The following is a 5,000-nucleotide window of genomic DNA, read 5'->3' as shown; positions in this document are numbered from 1 at the left end:
TTACTACTCACTTTACTGTTACATTTGCACTCTGGTTGAATCGCATCGCATTCAATCTAATCTAATCTATAGGTATATACAGTGATAATTATCAGATATTGATTGAAGAGGTGTGTTTGTAGTTGATGGTGATGAGTGGCATAGTGTCTCTAAGCCACTGAGCATAGCCGATGAAAGTTATAAACACAATGCTGGTGTTTTATTCATCCAATTTAGTGTTAACATCTCTCCTCTGTGTGTGTGTGTGTGTGTGTGTGTGTGTGTGTGTGTGTGCGTGCGTGCGTGCGTGCGTGTGTGTGTGTGTGTGTGTGTGTCAGATGGTCAGAAGGACATTGAGGAGGAACTCACTACGGGTCTAGAGCTGGTCGACTCCTGTATTCGTTCCCTCCAGGAATCTGGAATCCTCGACTCCCAGGAGTTCTCAGCTGGAGACAGTAAGGCCAAGTGCACGCTGTTACTGTGTGTGTGTGTGTGTGTGTGTGTGTGTGTGTGTGTGTGTGTGTGTGTGTGTGTGTGTGTGTGTGTGTGTGTCTTTGTGTGTGTGTCTTTGTGTGTCTTTGTGTGTCTTTGTGTGTGTCTTTGTGTTGCCAGGTAACGACCTCCTGTGGATGTCCCAACTAGGGATGTTTTCCCTTCTCTCAGTGTTCATTAGTAGTTCATGTAGTAAGTGTCAAATCAAAATCAACCCTCCTGGTAGTAGCCGTTTATAACTGAAGACCTCAGTTTCACCGTGAAGTTGTGTCTGTAAGACGACTTGATCGTCCTCTTCCATCCGTCTCTGGGTTCAATAGTTTCTTTCAACCCCGTCCTCTCATTCTGAGCCAAAGTCGACTCATCAATGTGCTGAATGTCGAGCAGAATGTCAGACTCCATCAAGAACAGAATCGGCCTGATTGGCAAACAACCTCCGAGCGGAAAAAATACCCCTTTTATGAAGCCGCCTGCCGCGTAGCGACTCAGCCTTCGACCACAGAAGCTACTCACGGTTCCAGCAGGGAGGAAAAAGAGGCATAGATTGAAATAGACTGAAGTGGAATAAACGTCAGAGAGACAGAGAGCACAGCTGCTTCACTCACTCCCACCATTCAACACAGTTTGGAAGAGGATTCATAGATATATTGAAGTACAACCCCTACCTCCTCTCTCCTCCCCTCTCTGCTCTCTCCTCTCCTCTTCTCTCCTCTATCTCCTCTCTTCTCTCTGCTTCTGTACTCTCCTCTCCTCTCCTCTCCTCTCCTCTCTCCTCTCCTCTCCTCTTCCTCTCCTCTCCTCTCCTCTCCTCTCCTCGCCTCTTCTCTCCTCTCCTCTCCTCTCCTCTCCTCTCCTCTCCTCTCCTCTCCTCTCCTCTCCTCTCCTCTCCTCTCCTCTCCTGTCCTCTCCTCTCCTCTCCTCTCCTCTCCTCTCCTCTCCTCGCCTCGCCTCTCCTCTCCCTCTCCTCTCCTCTCCTCTCCTCTCCTCTCCTCTCCTCTCCTCTCCTCTCCTCTCCTCCTCTCCCCTCCTCTCCTCTCCTCTCCTCTCCTCTCGTCTTGTCTTCTCTCCTCTTCTCTCCTTTCTCCATCTCCTTTCATCTGATTCCTAAGATGATAGCATTGTACATGGTAGGTCTCCAGAGAGCATGTACACACACACACACAGACACACGCACACGAAAAAAAGCACACACACACACACACACACACACACACACACACACACACACACACACACACACACACACACACACACACACACACACACACACACACACACACACACACACACACACACACACACACACACACACACACTCTATCTCTCAGGCCATGTCCAGACGAAACCGATTTCGGTCGTATTAGTCAAAGTTATTTGATCGTATGTACCTTTCATCCACACGGAACTGCGTTCCGGCAGCCTGAAGACTTTCTGAGACCGGCTTCCAGAGTGCGCAATTCTGAAGACGCTCCCCTTTTGTCACCATCTTTACAAGCGATACGCGTCTTCTCCTGAACGGATGACGCGATAGCCCACCTCTCCCTTAACCCGCATGTGCAAACTCAGCCAAACATCACCAACCACCGTTGACAACAGATTGACATCTCCCTTACAGTGTTACAGAAGCTATTGAGCTTGATCGGGCTTTTACAGCTAAATGTACTTTTTCTGAAAACCCAAGTAGTAGCCAAGCACATACTGTTCCATAGCATACCCCTTCAGTTGATCATGACAAATCCTCTCTTACCTTGACGATTAAAAAGCCTCCATAATTTAGTAAATAGTATCCCCATGGCATGGTGTTGAGCTGTAGCCAGCAAGCTATGCTATCAACATTAGCTAAATAGCTAACCAACTAAATACAATAGACAGTGGTATCCTGAGGTAATGTTAAATACAGACAACGTTTGCTAGTCGAAAGGACTGGACACTGGTACAAGTTAAACATCAAGCAATTACTTTAATACAACACAGGTAGTTTGAGCCGTGGTCCACTCTCTCTCGCTCTCTCTCTCTCTCTCTCTCTCTCTCTCTCTCTCTCTCTCTCTCTCTCTCTCTCTCTCTCTCTCTCTCTCTCTCTCCACTCACGAACGTACTTGCGCCGCGGTGTGTGTCTCTGGAAAACTAGGTCAGCTCAAAAGCACAAAACCGGACGGGTGTATGCTTTCCGCAACGGAGTTCGGTTTCCGGGTTCCTCTGATTGGCCGCGACCCCCACGTGACGCTGCCGCCAGCGCGCACCAGAGCGGCAGAGGTCCCTGCCTTCCTCAATTTATACGCATGGAAGTATTGACTACGCCGTAAGGAATCATTAAAAAAATATACCGTTAACTGGAATATGTTGTGCCTTTACATATATGTTGGATTATGTAATTGGTTTGTCATGACAAACAAATAAAAAAATCGCGATTTACCCACTGGCTACAACACACTCAGAGGCAGGAATACTAAGCTCCCCCTTAAGCTCCAGGAGAGAGGCTGAAAACCCGCAGTTCTTGCCCGACTGATGGGAGCCGAATCCCCGGATCCGATTTGTCTGATGAATACCCCCAAAACATGGAGGTCCCGAATGCATGGAAGTATTGATTGCGCCGTAACGAATAATTAAAAAAATATACCGTTAACTGGAATATGTTGTGCCTTTACACATATGTTGGATTATGTAATTGGTTTGTCATGACAAACAAATTAAATATCGCATTGCCGGCTGTCTCTGGCTTGCTCCAGCGGACACCAGAGCTCAGCCAGCGGCGAGAATGTGCTGCCGCGAGCGGCATCGCTGAGCTCTGGCTCTGACTACATGCAGTCACTGAGTGTTGTTGTAGCCAGCGGGTAAATCGCGATTTTTTTATTTGTTTGTCATGACAAACCAATTACATAATCCAACATATGTGTAAAGGCACAACATATTCCAGTTAACGGTATATTTTTTTAATGATTCCTTATGGCGTAGTCAATACTTCCATGCATATAAATTGAGGAAGGCAGGGACCTCTGCCGCTCTGGTGCGCGCTGAAACACAACACACAGCAGAGCGGCAGTGGCAGCGTCACGTGGGGGTCGCGGCCAATCAGAGGAACCCGGAAACCGAACTCCGTTGCGGAAAGCATACACGCAAACCGGACGGCACAACAACACTTCCGGTCGGGGGTTTTGAAAATAAAAGAGCGACGTCTAAAACAGGAAATAAATGTATTTTGTAAATTTGTGGCACGCACTTATTATCTTGAGATGTTTTCGATTTTACGGAAACCTTTTTTTATATGAAAACGAAACGAAAACGAAAAAGATAAAAAAAATCGTTTTAGTCTGGACAAGGCCTCAGTCACACAGGTCTTGTGGGAGAGAGCTACCTGTCAGTGTGAATGCAATATATAATACCAGGGGTTTGATATGGAAATGGTTTCACGCTGAGGTGTCCAAGTCCTGCTGAGAGAACACACACACACGCACACACACACACACACACACACACACACACACACACACACACACACACACACACACACACACACACACACACACACACACACACACACACACACACACACACACACACACACACACACACACACACACACACACGCGCGTGTGTGTGTGTGTGTGTGTGTGTGTGTGTGTGTGTGTGTGTGTGTGTGTGTGTGTGTGTGTGTGTGTGTGTGTGTGAGCGTGCGTGCGTGTGTGTGTGTAGCCAGTAAAGCCCCATGTGGTGTTCTTAGCTTCATATCTCATGTTAAATAATAGAGATGTAACTATCATACTGCCCTGCGGGCAACACTCTCTCTGGACTCTGAGAGAGCCTCTTGAGTCACTTGGATACAACCACGTAATATGTCTCTCGGCATCTTTGGGAGCTGTACTGTACATTAAAATACTGTATACTATTTTTGTTTTCTTTATTTGCCATATTCAACTGTTGGTTTATCATATCGCTGTAGATGGGCAAAAGCCCTGTGTCATGTCCAAAAGGGTTAAAGTGGTAATCCCTGTGTCATAATAATAATAATAATAATTCATTTATTTTGTATAGCACTTTTCAATGACCCAAAGTCGCTGACAGTAGGCAAAAAAACAAAGAAACATAGAACCACGAGGAAACAGAGAACAATATGAATACACAAGAACATAAAAGCACGAGTAACGGATAACAAATACAGGAGTCAGTGGGGGAGACAGTCGGGAAGTGAGTAAAGGAAACCGAGGGGGGTTGGGGGGGGGCAGGAGAGGAGGGAACATAGGGCAGGGGACAAGGGGGTGGTAGGTTGGAGGAGGGTGGTTATGGGTAAGGAAGGTTGAATGCTATAGGGAGAACAGGTAGGTTTTGAGTCTGGATTTGAAGGTGGAAAGTGAGGGAGAGTCTCTGATGGTCTGAGGGAGGGTGTTGACAGAGTCACCTGTGGAGCAACAATAACGTGGCCATGACGACAAGGTTCTTCTCATTAGCCTTTAATCGGCGTGGTTTATTCACATATTCATATGCACCATGAGTCCTCCTCTCTCTGTGAGAGCGACGGAGGAAGAGATCGAGGG

At 47.0% G+C, this 5,000-nt stretch overlaps 1 protein-coding gene across 1 annotated transcript in view; it reads left to right on the top strand.

Annotated features, from left to right (window-relative positions):
• Positions 1-5,000, top strand: part of ctnnd2b (catenin (cadherin-associated protein), delta 2b) — a gene marked incomplete at both ends in the record, with an annotated part of 213,541 nt that overhangs the window by 29,164 nt on the left and 179,377 nt on the right. The window contains one exon of the mRNA XM_084327635.1: positions 318-434. Coding sequence (XP_084183761.1) covers positions 318-434 — 117 coding nt within the window. The remainder of the gene's footprint in view (positions 1-317; positions 435-5,000) is intronic.

The sequence above is a fragment of the Notolepis coatsorum genome (assembly GCF_963971535.1).
Source record: "Notolepis coatsorum genome assembly, chromosome: 13".
NCBI classification, from domain to species: Eukaryota; Metazoa; Chordata; class Actinopteri; order Aulopiformes; family Paralepididae; genus Notolepis; species Notolepis coatsorum.
This window is presented reverse-complemented; position numbering and strand designations above follow the sequence as displayed.